Raw genomic sequence first — 16,405 nt, forward strand, 5'->3', positions numbered from 1 at the left:
ACCAAGGACTCGGGTATGATTCCAGTCTCGGGTGACTGTCCGTGTGGAGTTTGCACATTCTCCCTGTGTCTGCGTGGGTTTCCTCCAGTGCTCAGGTTTCCTCCCGTAGTCCAAAGATGTGCAGGTCAGGTGAATTGGCCATGCTAAATTGCCCATAGTGTTCAGGAATGTGTAGGTTAGGTGCATTAGTCAGAGGTAAATATAGATTAACGAGTAATGGGTTTGGGTGGGAGACTCTTCGGAGGGTCGGTATGGACTTGTTGGGTCAAAGGGCCTGTTTCCATACTGTAGGGACTCTAAGATTATGCATTTTCAAGAAGGAGGTAGACATAGCTGTTGTGGTGAAAAATGCCAAGGGAGGGAGGGAGGGTGGGAATAGCATATTTAGCTCAATGATCATACTGAATGGTAGAGCAGGCTTGAGGGGTCAAATGGCCTACATGAATAAGGAGGGTATCAGCTGGCATCAGGAAACTGGATTTAATAAATAAAGCCTGGAATATTCATCAGCTCACCAACATAAGATATGGGATAAATGTTAATGATAGCATGGCAAAACAATAATATCGTGTTCAATGAAAGAATTATTCATGACCCATACATATATCAGACACCAAAGGTAAATCTTGAGTTGTGAAGGATTTGGGTCCTTTTCAAGGAGAACTAAATGACTTGAATTCAATAAAATATTATATGCACTCTGAACATTTTAAACAAAATTGCTGCCAGCAAGGATGGGGGAGGGGAGGGGGGGGGGCAAGGACAAAGGACTTACCTCTCAATGAGAGACAGAGTAATGAAGTGATCCACAATGAAACTGGGCACAATGGAAAAATCTAGCAAGCATAGCAAGGTAGAAAATAGATTTGTGGCAGGAAACAGAGGCAACAGAAGTCTTTATGTCTCACTGTTGCTTGCTAATATTTGTATGAATGGATTTGACTCAATCTCTACCTTATTTTTGTTACAATTTCACTAGGTATTGTACTTCAGAAGTGCACAGATGTATTTTACATGGTTAGAGATTTTTGAGACAAATTACCATGGGGAAAAAATATCCATGATTTGGAAAGAAAACTCAGGGGCGTCGCAAGGGGGACCACAATACTTGCCATACGCTGTGTGCACTGGTTTGTTTGGATATTTAGAAAGATTTTATGATATCTGTGCTGACAAAAGCCATTGATTGATCTATATCTTATTGAAGTATTTATAATAATCCGAGCACTTAAAGTTCGTAGGTCACTACAAGCTCATTGGTAAACTGGTGAATGATGAATGGGTTTAAAGCCTATCTCCGTAAGTATGGATTAATTAGAACTCAAAGACTTGCCCTCGATCCAACATGGCTGGAACATTACTTACTCCCTGCTGTTTTGCTTGCAGTGATTAGCAATGATGTGTGCCCCACAATGGAAACTCAAAATGAACTTTAAACTCAGCCAGCTGCTGTCGCAAATGACCTTATCCTTCAGGAGGTTAAACCTGTCTGTACAATCTCAGACCCAGATGGACGTCCGCTCATTCTTCTTAGCAAGCTGTGTATCTTTAAAAAGCCTAGTTAGAATGATTAGCTGGTATTTATTATTTTTTAAACAAAGCATTCTAAGCGAACAACAAATGACCATTTTTGGTGAACAAAATAAATGACTGTAATTTTTTTGGTGACGTGCCATAGATGGGGAAACAATCTGATCAGTTTTACAGCTTAGTTACTTATAGTTTTAACTGGAATATGTATGACTGACATACTTTTATGTGGAAAGATAATGGAGTGTCAGACTTGTTATAATTAAATATGCACATGCAACACATTACACAGAGAAATTATCCTCAGCACAGACAATAATGCAATAAAAATAAAACTCCAAAAATGCATTATGCATTAACGCAAAGAGGTATTGACATTATGGGTCAGACAACAGTAGAGTAGGGCTTCTGAGTCAGGGGCTTGTCTGTTTTGTCTGCTTTTCTTTTTGTTTCTTCTGTTTTTCTTTCTCTCTCCTTTTGTCTCTCTTCGATTTTACTTTATTTACCTCTTGAAGAGGAGCTTGGTCGTGGCGTTGACATCAGCGGCTATGGGTAGCCCCCAGCAGCACAGATTTGAGTAGGCCCAGCAGCACAGACTAAAGTAGGCCCAACAGCACAGATTCGAGTAGGCCCAGCAGCACAGACTAAAGTAGGCCCAACAGCACAGATTCGAGTAGGCCCAGCAGCACAGACTCGAGTAGGCCCAGCAGCACAGACTTGAGTAGAAAGCAGCACAGACTCGAGTAGGCCCAGCAGCACAGACTTGAGTAGAAAGCAGCACAGACTCGAGTAGGCCCAGCAGCGCCATCTCACGTAAGCCCAGCAGCACAGACTCGCATAAGCCCAGCAGCTCAGACCCGAGTAGGCCCAGCAGCACAGATTCGAGTAGGCCTAGTAGCACAGACTCGCGTACACCCAGCAGCGCAGACTCGAGTAAGCCCAGCAGCACAGACTCGAATAGGCCCAGCAGCGCAGACTCAAATAACCCCAGCAGTGCAGACTTGAGTAGGACCAGTAGCTCAGACTCAAGTAGACTCAGGAGTGTGGACTCAAGTAGGCCCAACAACTTAGACTAGAGTAGGACCAGCAGCTCAGACTCAAGCAAGACCAGCAGCTCAGACTCAAGCAGGACCAGCAGCTCAGATCCAGGTAGGACCAGCAGCTCAGACCCAGGTAGGACCAGCAGCCCAAACTCGAGTAGGCCCAGCAGCGCAGACTCGAGTAGGCCCAGCAGCGCAGACTCGAGTAGGCCCAGCAGCGCAGACTCGAGTAGACCCAGCAGCTCAGACTCGAGTAGGCCCAGCAGCTCAGACTCGAGTAGACCCAGCAGCTCAGACTCGAGTAGACCCAGCAGCTCAGACTCGAGTAGACTCAGTTGCATGGACTCGTGGCAGCAGTGGTGGAAGCAGGTTTGGGTTTTCGGTGGCATCTGCTTCCAGTGCAGAATCGTGGAAGCAGCAGCGGAAGTGAGTTTGGGCCCAGTACAAGTCTTGGTGGCATCAGCAGCGGTGAGGTAGGCCCAAAGCAAACTTGTGGAGGGACGGAGTTGAGTTTGGGCTAGTTCGGTACCAGATGCATTGGTGAGGTCCAGTGAGTGCTCAGTGGTGAGGGTGTCAGTGCAGCTGAGATGGCACCAAGAGTGGCGGTTTTCTGTCCTGTGGCAGGGGCACAGTGAAGGAGACTGATACCCAGCCACCAGTCCCATGATCCATGGCATGCCACTTAACAAGAAGGACTGTAAAGTTGGCCGCTTCCTTTATTTTTTCATTTTCTGCCTTTAAATTCTATGTTTTGGTTTATTTTTCTGTGATATAAGGTGGCGCCGGAGAGTGGAGACACTACACAACACTTTCCACTGTATTTTGTAACATAATACGTGTGACAAGAAATAATTTAACTCAAGTTAGGATGACTCAGAAAATGTTTCATCAGCTCCAGAAATGGTATATGGGCAGCTATGGGGGAGGGTGGGTGCCAAGGTGAGCTGATTAGAAAGCCTGTCTTGATTCTCAGATACTTTGACCAGTTGTTTGAAAAATGGTTAACCCTCTAACCCTCAACCCTCACACCCATTTATGATGGCCCACATATTGTGCATGTTGATTCAATGTCAACTCATATATTCTCATCCACCCTGCACCCGCCACCCCCCCCCCACCATGGTTCCTTAAGATCATGCCACTGTCTGAGTCACTTACTCAACACTCCTCATGAACAAGCCTCAGGAGAAATATAGAAATGGAACAAAAAATTCTAACATTATAACATAGTTCTCATTATCAATCACCTGATAGAGAAAAAGAGCACCCATTAATGAAATTAATTGAAATATCATGTGACTAATCTTTTAGAAGAACAAACAGACTTTTATTCAGAGCCACCCCAAAGATAGCTAATCCTTTCAAAGCATCTTCATACTGTTAATTAAACTAAGAACTCAGACCCCTGCTGAGAAAATTGTAGCCTTTGAAACTCAGCTCAGCATTCAGGCTGATATAAAAGTAATAGCCCCTGGGTAATGTCAGCAAACATCTTTTGGAAATCTGTATGACTAGATGCTTCTGTTTTTCTTACCTAAGCCTATCAATCAGAGCAGACCAGCAGAGGTGTTTTGTTCTAACTCTCAGCTTCAGACTGTTTTATTGAAACTTATCGAGTGATGCTTTTAAAAAAAATCTGATCATAATAGTTGTACAGACCCTATCCATCTTTCAATTGCATTTCTGTCTGCTGTATCAATTTATGACTCCCATACTGGGGTTAAGGTCCTTACAACAACCAAGAAAGGGATCTGTTTGAATTGAGCACTGTGTTCAAATGGGCCTGCTGAGTTTGGGTTTTGTGTCTGTAGGAATGACAGCCCTCTCTCTTTCTTCTACTGGTAAAGAACAGCTATACTGGAAATAGGGCTGGGATCACCACATGCATTTTCGAACACATGTCAAGGGTAAACAAAAATTGAGAATGTATTTGCTTGCCTCAGCCAACACAAAACAAGTTCTGTAGTTACGAGTCAAGTAATTCAGACACACACTTATCACAACATTTCTGAATTAAACGGCAACCTGGAATTATCAAGATTTGTCACTCAATCAATTACTGAGTAAAAATTTAGTTAATCAATGCAAGCACAACTTCTACTTTAGTTCAAAAGAGCAAATAGTATAAAAATCGAAATCTAGGCTCAGTGGAAAAGTGTGACATTGGCAATAAGCCACATAGAACTACAGCAACAAATGCAGCAAAAATAAAACTATTTTGATTACAAATAATGCCACCCTCTCCTTGAGCATCTGGGGATATGCTCCTCAGAAATCACTTAATTACTACACAATTATGGTGGATACAAAAAGTCTTTGTAGCTTCTCAATTGGTGCACCTTCAGAATTAGAAAGTTAGAAAAAGTGAAAATTCTTTTATTACAGATTCTGGCTGAATATTGGAAGTTCAATCTTCTGATTAATCATTAAACCAGGATTTTCCATGTGGAGCACTTAGATTGTTTCTGAAATGAAGCAGCAGCCTCAGGTAATAAGGATCAGCAATATATCTATTATCTTAGGAAACAGGATCTAACAGTTTCAAAAAGGACAGGTCATGTTGGACATTTCTTTCTCTCCCATTCTGGCATCACCTACCACAAGTTCAATCTCAACAGGTCCCACTGTTACAAGTACAATAACAATTGATATCTTAACTTGTTTGCTTACTTTAAGTAATTGGCCCGATTTCATTTGGAATCAGAAGAACACATTATCAAAGGAACAAATATTGTTGTCCACTCACAGGTAGGTTAATGGAACTCACTATAATTTATGTCAAAATGCTACAGCAATATCAGACAAGAGCAGATGTGTATTCGAGCATAGAAACTGATCGCCTGCTGCTAGAGTTGCATTGTTCACTGTTAGTTTCATTTCTGACTCCTCATTCAGAGACATTGAGTGTTATGAGTTCCTGCACTTTATGAACAAAGTCCACTTGCCATGTAAAGTTAGTTAAAACCAAACAGAACCTACAGCTGCAATTACCAGGAAGATATCCCAGCAATATGCCCTAAAATACATGAGGTGAGCACTTAAGACAAATGTTGTGCAAAGTTGTCAATGGAGCTGACATCCATCCCAAATATGGTCTCAGTTACTGGTTTGATGTGATATTTATGATTCTAGCATTTTTAGAACATAGAACATAGAAGAATACAGCGCAGTACAGGCCCTTTGGCCCTCGATGTTGCGCCGATCCAAGCCCACCTAACCTATACTAACCCACTATCCTCCATATACCTATCGATTGCCCGCTTAAATGCCCATAAAGAGGGAGATTCCACCACTGCTACTGGCAGGGCATTCCATGAACTTACGACTCGCTGAGTGAAGAACCTACCCCTAACTTCAGTCCTATATCTACCCCCCCTTAATTTAAAGCTATGCCCCCTTGTAATACCCGACTCCATACGCGGGAAAAGGTTCACACTGTCAACCCTATCTAACCCCCTAATCATCTTGTACACCTCAATCAAGTCACCCCTAAACCTTCTTTTCTCTAATGAAAACAGCCCCAAGTGTCTCAGTCTTTCCTCATACGATCTTCCTTCCATACCAGGCAACATCCTGGTAAACCTCCTCTGCACCCGTTCCAGTGCCTCCACATCCTTCCTATAGTATGGCGACCAAAACTGCACACAATACTCCAGATGCGGCCGCACCAGAGTCTTATACAACTGCATCATGACCTCAGGACTCCGGAACTTTTTGTAAGTTCTGAGCTCAATTTCACCATTCTTCAAAACAATTAGACTATTTTTTCTACTCCTCTAAAATAGTTCATTAATAACCAGCTCCAAGGTGGCTACAGCGGGAAGGTTACAGGAGGCACTCATAAAATCTTAATGCAATTAGGCAGAATCAACATGCAAAACATTTTGTGAAAGGGAAATCATGTTTGCTTAACGTTCTTTGAGGAAATAGCATGCAACAAAGATAAAGGGATCCAGGTGGATGTGTTATACTTACATTATCAGAAAATTATTATGCAAAAATAATAACTTGTGTTGTCAGGTATAATACATGCGAAAAGTTGGCTTCTCCACCTCCTGACGCTCCCTGACTTGCTGTGTTCTTCCATCCTCCTGCTTGTCTATCCTGTATTCCAGTACCTGCAGCTATTTTTGTCTCAAAATAACATATTAACTTGGTTATTTCGAGGTGAGAGGATTGGTTGACTAGAAAGAAGCTAGAGGTGGGCATAAATGGATTATTTTTCAGTTGGCCGAATATGATAAATGGTCCACCACAGGAAAGCTACATTTTGTTTAAATGGGAAAAGATTGCAAAACTCTGAGGTGTAGAGTGATACGCGTGTCCTGATACATGAATCATATGGGATATAAAACTAGGGACCATTTTTGACAGTGGTCTAAAGCAGTTAGAGTCATAGAGATGCACAGCATAGAAACAGACCCTTCAAACCAACTCATCCATGCTGACCAGATATCCTAACCTAATCTAGTCCCATTTGCCAGCAATTGGCCTATATCCCTCTAAACCCTTCCTATTCATATACCCATCCAGATGCCTTTTAAATGTTGTAATTGTACCAGCCTCCACCACTTCCTCTGGCAGCTCATTCTATACATGCACCACTGTCTGCGTGAAAAAGTTACCCCTTTTAAGTCTTTCCCCTTTCACCTTAAACCTATCCCTCTAGTTCTGGACTCCTCCACACCAGGGAAAAGACCTTGTGTATTTAGCCTATCTATGCCAGTCATGATTTTATAAACCTCTAGAAATTCACCCCTCCGCCTCCGACACTTCAAGAGAATACAGCCCCAGTCTTCAATCTCTTCCTAAAGCTTTTCTGAACCCTTTCAAGTTTCACAACATATTTCCGAGAGGTGGGAGACCAGAATTACACAAAATATTCCAGAAGTGGCCTAACCAACTCCGATACACAATGCGCTGACCAATAAAGGAAAGCATACCAAATGCCTTCCCCTTTATCCTTTCTACCTGTGACTCAACTTTCAAGGAACCATGAACCTGCACTCCAAGGTCTCTTTGTTGAGCAACACTCCCAGAAACTTACTTACCATTAAGTGTCTAAGTCCTGCTCTAGTTTACCTTTCCAAAAATGCAGCACCTCACATTTATCTAAATTAAACTGCCACTCCTCAGCCCATTGGCCCATCTGATCAAGATCCCATTGTAATCTGACATAACCTTCTTTGCTATCGACTGTACCTCTGCAATCTTACTAACTATACCTCCTATGTTAACATCTAAATCATTTACAGAAATGAGAAAAAGCAGTGGACCCAGCACCAATCCTTGTGGCACACCATTGGTCACAAGCCTCCAGTCTGAAAGGCAACCCTCACCACCACCCTTGGTCTTCCACCTTTGAGCCAGTTCTGGATCCAAATGGCTAGTTCTCCCATAATTCCATGAGGTCTAACTTTGCTAACCAGTCTAACATGAGGAACCTTGTCAAACGTCTTACTGAAGTCCATATGTGTCACGTATTCCATTCTGCCCTCATCAATTGTCTCCGTTACTTCTTCAGAGAACTCAATCAAGTTTGTGAGGCATGATTTCCCAATCACAAAGTCATGCTGACTATCCCTAATCAGTCCTTGCCTTTCCAAATGCATGTAACTCCTGCCCCTCAGGATTCCCTCCAACAACTTGCCCACTACCAATGTCAGGCTCACAGGTCTATAGTTCCCTGGCTTTTGCTTACCACCTTTTTAAATAGTGGCACCACGTTAGCCAACCTCCAGTCTTCCGGCACCTCACCTGTGACTATCGATGATACAAATATCTCAGCAAGGCATCCAGCAATACCTTCCCTAGCTTCCCAGAGTTCTAGGCTACACCTGAACAGGTCTCGGGGATTTATCTACTTTTATGCATTTTATGACATCCAGCACCTCCACCTCTGCAATATGGAAATTTTTCAAGATGTCACCATCTATTTCCCTATATTCCATATCTTCCATGTCCTTTTCCAAGGTAAACACTGATGCAAAATACTCGTTTAGTATCTCCCCTATCTCTTGCAGTTCCACACATAGGCTTGCTTGCTGATCTTTGAGGGGCCCTATTCGCTCCCTAGTTTAACCTTTTGTTCCTTAATGTATTTATGAAATCTCTTTGGATTCTCCTTAACCCTACCTGCCAAAGCTATCTCATGCCCCTTTTAGCCCTCCTGATTTCCCTCTTAAGTATACTCCTACTGCCTTTACATTTCTGAGCCCACATCTGAAGTACTGTGTATAGTTTTGCACTCCTTATTTGAAAAAGATTGCAGATACATTAGAAACAGTTCAGAGAAGTTTTACTTGGCAGATGATTGGGATGAGGTGATTGGTGCATTACATGGAAAGTTTGTACAGGCTGGGCCGAAAGCCATTGGAATTTAGAAGCATGAGAGGTGATATTATTAAGGAAGATAAGATCCTGAGGGGACTTAACAGGGTGGTTGCTGCAACAATGTTTCCTCTTGTGGGAAAAACTCGGAGACACAGTTTAAAAATCAAGGATCTCACATTTAAGACAGAGATAAGGAGGGCTTTTCCTCTGAGAGGGTGTGGCCCTTTGGAATTCTTATCTTCAGAGAGTGGTAGTGGCAGACATTGAATATTTTTAAGCAGGTCAATGGTTCTCGGGAGATAAACTAGAATATGGCCACCATCAGATCAGCCATGAAAGTATTAAATGACAGATTTGCCAGAGGTTCCAAAAGGCCTACTCTTGCTGTTAACTTGTTTGTTTGCATATGGTCCAGACTAATACATTGTGGCATGAGGTATTGCTCAGGACGGACTGTCTGTCCTCTTCCACCATTAGAATACACAGCATCCTCCATGTTATTTTTCAGCTAGTTCTTCAGTTGTTCACAATAGACAATAGTCCTCAAATTTGCACTTAGCTATGAAGTCATTATGAATGCACAAATATGATCAATGGTAGATTAGAGAACACTGGATAAAGTTACTTTTACTCGTTAGCTGACAAATTTCTTTTCTTCCAAAATCTGGGGAAAAAGTCTTGTTCTGAGGAGTTGCACTACTGGTTTACTGCTGTAATAGCTATATAAATCCAAATTGCCTTTCTCAGAGGGGATATTATTTCATAATTTCATTACTTGCTTCAAATAGAAAATCCTGCAAAGTAAATCTTACTGGGAGTCGATAACCATGGTTCTTTCTGAAAGACAGAACTTAATGTCCTGCTATATTATACTTTACTGACAGCATCTGGTCAGTGTGAGGCAGCTATTAATAAGACAAATCAGTTACTCAGGAGCATCTGGATAACATAGGATTACAAGTCAGAATGAAATATACCGACATTGTACAGATAATTGGTGGCATATTTCTGCAGTTAGTTTAGGTCACTCTACTTTCAAAAAGCACATATGTACAGTAGAATTCCACAATGTAAGGACACTAGCTTGTGAGGAAAAACTCTGTGGAGCAGAAGGTGACGGGAGATCAGTCTTAGATCAATCAAATCGAAACAAACAAGCAGCCGTGGGTTGTGTAATTTTTAACTTTGTACACCCAGTCCAACGCCAGCATCTCCAAATCAAGCAGCCGTAAGGCTGGCTTCCCCAAATGCAGGATGTTGTCGACTGTGCACACTCATGTTAAGAGACTTATATCTTGGTGGAGCAGACTTAAGTACTAAGCTTTTTCATTTTTGCATTTTTGAAAACTGGGGGATGGAAATGAGAAAGTACTGCTTTAAAATCCAATGCTTCTGTTCTGAAAGCAATAAATTTGATACCAATAGTATTGAACCAATAGTATTACAACTATTTGAAAATGCAATAAGATGTGCAGGTAGGTGAATTGGCAGTGCTAAATTGCCTATAGTGTTCAGGGATGTATAGGTTAGGTGCATGAGTCAGCAGTAAATGCGGGGGAATGGGTCTGGGTGGGACATTCTTCGGAGGGTTGGTGTGGACTTGTTGGGCCGAAGGGCCTGTTTCCACACAGTAGGGATTCTAATTTTAATTCAAAAAAAAATTGAAGTTCAGATTGTAGGCCATCTGGAGCCGAGGGTGTGTATGGAGGCAGCTCCTTATTGGCATCAAGAAGCTGATCGCTAACTGTCACCAGTTGACAGATCAATGACAGAAAATATTTGCTTGTCAACAGCTAAGGGATTAATTCCTAAATGGCTGAGTAGCTTGGAGCTGGAAACAAGTTATAGACACAGAGAGAGAGAGAGAGAGAGAGAGAGAGAGAGAGGAAGAGAAATGTGAAGAACTTTTCCCAACCTAAAATCAGTCAGTTTGTAATTCCATTCGAAACGAATGGAATCCTCCAGAGAAAGATATCTGAACAGCAAGGAGTCTGTTTGCCGAAGAAGGATCATCTCAAAACCAAAATAGAAATTGCTGGTGAAACTCAACAGGTCTGATAGGATCTATGAGAAGAAAGCACAGTTAACATTTCAAGTCCAGTGGCTCTTCATTAGTTACTCAGGAACATCTGTAGAATATAGATGAAATATCCTGACATTGTACAGATGATCGGTGGTGTATTTCTGGAGTGAGCACTTCAGTTCAGGTCATTGTACTCTTAAAAAGCATAGACCTGCAGTCAAAAAGGCTTAGACAACATGAATTCCACAATTTCTGTTGAAAAGTGACCTGCCTCAAAAAATTAACGCTGCTTTCTTCCAACAGATGCTGCCCAATCTGTTCAGTTTTTTCCAGCAATTTCGGTTTTTGTTTCAAATCTCCACCATCTGCAGTTCTTTGTTTCATTTTAAGGATCACCTCAATGTTGGAACCAAGAAATAAAGACAATTGAACTGGCTTTCCAGTTTTTCTACCTCCACCAATAAACTATTTCTATATATGACTGCGTGTGCGGGCGTGCAAATGCGTGAGAAAGAAAGAGAAGGTGGAAAAAGGTGGGTTGATTCCCAAGAGTCAGTACAGATTCCGCAAGGTGAAATCTCAGTCAACTAAATTGCTGGAGTTTTCTAAGGAGGTAACAGAAAGAATAGATTAAGGTAAAGCAGTTGATGTTGTTCACATGGACCTCTCGAACACTTATGATACAGTGCCAGACAACAGACTTGTGAAACAAATTGTCACACTTGGAATGAAAAGTATAGTAGTAACATGGATACAAATTTGTCTTCAGTGACAGGAAACAGAGACTAATGGTCGATGGATAGATATTAATGATATAGATCTTGGTGTGCAGAAGACAATCTCAGTGTGTAGATGATACAAAACCTGGAAGCACTGTAAACTATGAGACGGGCATTGTAGAAAACAAAAAGGACAGACAAGTTGATGGAATAGACAGAAATGTGGCAGCTGAAGTTCAATGTCGAGAAGTGTGAGTTGATGCATATTGGCAAGAAAAACAGACAATACAAAGTAAAGGGTGCTATGCTAAAGATATGCAAAAACTGAGGGGCCTGGATGTGCATCTGTATACATGCATAGATCATCGAATGCAACAGGATGGATGGAGAGTTCAGTTAATAAAGCATGCAATCTCCTGGGCTTTATTAATAGGGTATTAGAGTATAAGTGCAAGGAGGTCATGGTGAACTTGTTTAAATGCTTCTTAGACTTCACCTGGAGAATTATGCACAGTTCTGAGTGTCACACTGTAGGAAAGATGTGAATGCTTCACAATGAAAGATCCAAATATGAGCAACCAGTTAGATAGTAAATTGGAGAGGTTAAGTCTGGTATTCTTGAGAGACGAAAGCTAAGAGAAGATTTGACAGAAATTTTCAAAATCTTGAGGGGACTGAACAGAGTAGATAGGGAGAAATTGTTTCTGTTCATAAACAAATCAAGAATGAGAGGGCACAGATTTAAAATGATTTGCAAAAGAAGCAAAATTAATGTGGGAATAAAAATCTTTCAACAACTGTGGTTTGGGTCTAGAATGCACACCTGGAAGTGTGTTGGAAGTAGGTTCATTTGATGCATTTGAGACATTTTTTTCTGTTCAAATAATCATCCAAAATCTCATGATGGTCATTTGGAGATTTGGCACAGATTAGATGGGTCGAATGGCCCCTTCTGTTCAAGAACATTACTGTGATTTAGTTTCTTGTTTCCCTTCCGATATGTGGAAATATTGCCAGCTATGTTAAGCACAACCATCTTCCACAAATACGACCATGAATCTACCGAAGCAAAAAAAAGGACTTGACCATTTCTTTCTCAGCGCCAATAAATTACTTTCCAATAAGTAAAGTTGCTCTTTAGAGTATTACATGAACTGAAGCAGAATAACAGTAAAAATTAGCCCTTTTGAAATTGGAGATTAGCTCCATCATGAATCTAAGTCATTTGCAAAATTTATACAGAGTGAATGATAACTAAATCTACATCTCCTTTTTGTTGCTTTGCACAACCTGACGATATTAAAAAGGTCATCTTATTTAATCACTGGTATTCTATGATATACACTTATAGTATCAATTATGGATACACTTTTCCAGTAAACTGCTACGTATCAGATATGCTACCATACATGTTGCTTCCTTGAAATCAAACTGCTTTGATCTCTTGGCTTCAATTATATATCCCAGATAGGGATGATGGAATAGAGAAAATGAGAACACCTCACAGAAACAAAGGGTTGGATTTAATGGTGGGAAGAGCTCATTTTTTTTCCCGGTGGTGGCAGTGAACAATGCTGTTTAGGTCAGCAGGCTGAGTGGGGCAGACCCTGGATTCCTAGCAGCTGCTGGTGAGATGTCAATGAGATTCAATAATGAGCCATGTGACACCCATCATCCCCAAGCCCACCACAGTTTACGAATGGCTGAAAGGTTAAATGGGTACTGCATTGCTTTCATGGTGTCTCGGTGGCCATTTAGCAAAAGATTTTCCAGCAACTTCCTGGATGGGGGAGTGGGGGAGGTTCCACTCCTGTCAGTATCCAATCAAGGGACATGACACTGTGGTCTGGTGCAAGGTTTGGTTTTTGGTGTAACTCCCTCGCCAGTTAAATCAATTTCTGTTCTTGACTTCGACTCTCTGTCCCTTCTGCTCCCATGATTCTCAATCTGAGACTCCCATCCCATCTTCACTCACCTTTCCATCTGGGGTCCCTCAGCAATTCTGGAGATATTTTCTAACCTACCTGTTCAGAGATGTTATTACATACCTTTGCAGCAGTTGGATTTGACCTTGGGCCTATCCTCTGGTGGGTGCCACTGCTCCTGCTAGCAGCAAGACCTCTGCCACTAGTACCATAGTCAGAGGGAAGGCCCAACAGTGGCCACATAAGTGCCTGCAAGGCACTTGATTCCTTCAGCCCTCTTCAGCCATCCCCCTGGAAATTAAGTGGATTCCCACTGGTTCTCGGATTAGTGGGTAAGAGCGCCTTTGGCCTAACAGAATTTCAGCCATAATTTGTGCATTTGAATATAATCAGACAATTAAAGGGAAAGGCACGTCTAAACTTAAAGCTCATGAATAAACCCCAGTTGAATCATTTAGGACTATTATAACTTCAATTGAAACACAATGTGAAGCTTACTTAATTTTTATCAACTCTTAATGTCAGAACATTTTGGAATGTTCGCTGTACTTTGTCCAGAGATGACATGATTTGTTTGTGCTACATATGGACAGTGGGTTGGCACTTGATCTGATCACACAATATATCTTCAATCGTTGGCTGAAAGAAATCGCAGCAAATAGTTCCTCTAGCTTTGTGCTGAATCCCCTTCGAGTACTCCCTTCCAATGTGGAGAGCTGAACTTTCAACAGTGCTATTTGTTGGAGTTCTAATACCCATTCAAATTGTGGAAACCTTTTTCAACTTGTACAAAACTGGCCTCTTAGTTTTATTAAGTCAGACTTGATAATGATTTTTTTTTGGATCAATGTTGAACATTTTGACCTGCTCCGATTACACATACACTCTCCGTAATATCCTCAGGAGTTGATTGATAGCTTTATTACTTCAGTAATATTTTATGAAGATTGAGGTGCTGCATGTCAGCTCTCAGATGATTAGCCCAGACTTTGGTTTAAGACCAGAAAAATATTAATACCATACATTAACAGTTTGGACATTGGATTGGAATGCTAAATAAATCTTACACATTGAAATTTATTCACTAAAATATGTAAATTGTTACTATCTGTAATGTGATTATATTTGATTTTAATCAGTGACTGACTGTGAACGTTAGTACTGAAAACAGCACCTAGTTGCATCCAGCCAGTTGCAAATAGGTAGCCATTGCACAGTTACTTTTTGTTGTTTTCCATTGGTCATCATTTTTTTTTAAACACTGGTGTATTTATCAACCACTTGACTATTCGTATCAATAGTGTCTCCTTTTTAGTGGAACCATATAGTTTTAAGGACAAACAAGATTATGCAGCTATTCTAAGTTGACACTACTGCCAATTTTGTTTTCAATTATTTTTCCCCACTTCTATTAGCTCCTGACTACACACTGATGTAGAGTTCCACAGCACCAGAAATTCTAATGTGTCTTACTGAAATATTTATCTCTTGTGTCCATTTTGCATGAGTATGAATGGGTATGACTAATTCTGCTCTTACATCACATTTTACAGATATACATATTCGTTGAATTATCATTGAGTAAAATTAACTCTTGCTGAGACAAGGTATTGTCAAGGCGAACTGTAGTTTCTCAAATTCTTCCCCAACTAAATAACAACTCCGAACAGGGAATAATCCCAAAAACCTCCTGATCTAAATAGTTCAGTAAAATTCAGGGTAGCATATTTATTCACAATATCTACATTGTTTTATAACATCGGAGACAATGCTGGGATTAGCAGACAAACTTGATCTTTATTTGCTAAAACAATGTGTGTTCAAGACTATCTTGATTTAGGTAGCATATCCAGTAAAAAACAAAATACTTTAGTCCAATACTGGAAGACATGGTTAGTTTGAAAGGTCAGGTGAAGAGTAGGGATATAACATTTTTTGCTAAACAAAGTTACAGAAAAAAAATCAAATATTCTAAACTTTAATATATTACATGCTCACATTTTTGAGACAAAGCTCAGTATGTCAACATTGTGAAACACTGATTTTCTGATTTAACTTTTAAAAAGACAAGAAAAATGGTTAAATATTTCCAAAAACAGAGCACAAAAGCATTTTTAAATTTATCAAGCGATGTGCAATATATAATGCATTCTTAATTAAGAAATAGTATAAATCTTCAAATCTGCAGTATTTTACCTTGGGCAGTGTAGACGAGCTCACTGTAAATAGCTGGTGGAATCACAGGTGAAGGCAAGCCTCTTAAGTAATGCTTCAGTGCATCTGCAATGATGTGGATGTCATATTGTTCGATATCAGCAGCTGCTATATCTGCAACATAAGGAACAGGGTTAGAAACTTTATTAGCATATTTCATTTCTTACTGTATATATATTGTTGACCACGTAGTTTTGACTGCTGTTATAATTTTGATTGCCTGAGTTGGGGTAAAATTATATTAGTTTTCTCATCCTCCAAGTTAAAATGTAGTCATGACTTATTACATCAGAACTGTCAGGTACTTGAATCTGCCAGTTCCACTTCTTGTCAGGTCATCTCTTTGAAAGAACAATTTACACAAGGTATTGTTATTCATTCATAACGGGAGAAATTTTGGTTCCCTCACTAGAACTAAATACACAAAAATGGTTCAGAAATGCAATCACATGAACACTTTTTATCAGAGAAATGGATTCATTTCCAATAGTTACTTGATTTGTTTCTGCTGTTCTTGATCAAGTCTCTATTTGGAGCACAAGTGGTTAAAAGCAAAAAAAAGGTTCCCTTGAGGCAGGAATGAAAATCTGTATTCTATCATTTCAACTTGAGCAGAATACT

At 40.6% G+C, this 16,405-nt stretch overlaps 1 protein-coding gene across 3 annotated transcripts in view; it reads right to left on the minus strand.

Annotated features, from left to right (window-relative positions):
• LOC122554316 (phosphatidylinositol 3-kinase regulatory subunit alpha-like) overlaps positions 1-16,405 on the minus strand; it is a 475,560-nt gene that overhangs the window by 141,144 nt on the left and 318,011 nt on the right. For all 3 annotated transcript variants that reach the window (XM_043699150.1, XM_043699147.1, XM_043699146.1), the window contains exon 5: positions 15,767-15,898. In XM_043699150.1, the coding sequence (XP_043555085.1) occupies positions 15,767-15,898 (132 nt within the window). The remainder of the gene's footprint in view (positions 1-15,766; positions 15,899-16,405) is intronic.

This window comes from Chiloscyllium plagiosum, chromosome 11 (genome assembly GCF_004010195.1).
Source record: "Chiloscyllium plagiosum isolate BGI_BamShark_2017 chromosome 11, ASM401019v2, whole genome shotgun sequence".
NCBI classification, from domain to species: Eukaryota; Metazoa; Chordata; class Chondrichthyes; order Orectolobiformes; family Hemiscylliidae; genus Chiloscyllium; species Chiloscyllium plagiosum.